The sequence below is a fragment of the Ceratina calcarata genome, unplaced genomic scaffold (assembly GCF_001652005.2).
Source record: "Ceratina calcarata isolate Rehan_Ccalc_2016 unplaced genomic scaffold, ASM165200v1 scaffold870, whole genome shotgun sequence".
Taxonomy (NCBI): Eukaryota; Metazoa; Arthropoda; class Insecta; order Hymenoptera; family Apidae; genus Ceratina; species Ceratina calcarata.
In genome coordinates, this window is record NW_017180053.1 from 17,309 (window position 1) to 17,701 (window position 393).

Below are 393 nucleotides of genomic sequence, written 5' to 3' on the forward strand. Positions count from 1 at the left end.
GGAATGGATGGGGAAATGATAGATTGTTGATAGGCCGGGCGTCCGGATCCGAGCCAACGCTCCCGATTGGTAGCTCGCGCTAATCGAGCGCTCTGATTGGTCGTGGTTTTTAGTTAATAACTCCACAACCACGCCTCGGACAACTTTTTCGCTAAGGAAAATATTGTTTAAAATTACGTCAGGAATCTCTCATTTCAATATCTTTCACTAGTTTTGGAACATCCTGTATTCTGATCGAAGATATTAAAATTAGACTGTGTTTAGTTCTTACATGGGCGCCAGTTCTGAGCCCTGTTGCATGATCGCTCCGATTGTGAACCAAAAGGAATTCTTGATCGTGAATTGGTTCTCAAGCTCCTCGGGCTCCTCGATGCAAGGATACGGGTTCGTCCA

The 393-nt window shown here is 45.3% G+C and overlaps 1 protein-coding gene across 1 annotated transcript in view; it reads right to left on the reverse strand.

The window, feature by feature from the left end:
* LOC108631304 (glutamate receptor ionotropic, kainate 2-like) overlaps positions 1–387 on the reverse strand; it is a 7,824-nt gene extending 7,437 nt beyond the window's left edge. Inside the window, exon 1 of the mRNA XM_018035142.2 lies at positions 272–387. Within this exon, the coding sequence (XP_017890631.2) occupies positions 272–300 (29 nt within the window). The 5' untranslated portion in view covers positions 301–387. The remainder of the gene's footprint in view (positions 1–271) is intronic.
* Positions 388–393: the final 6 nt, after the last annotated feature.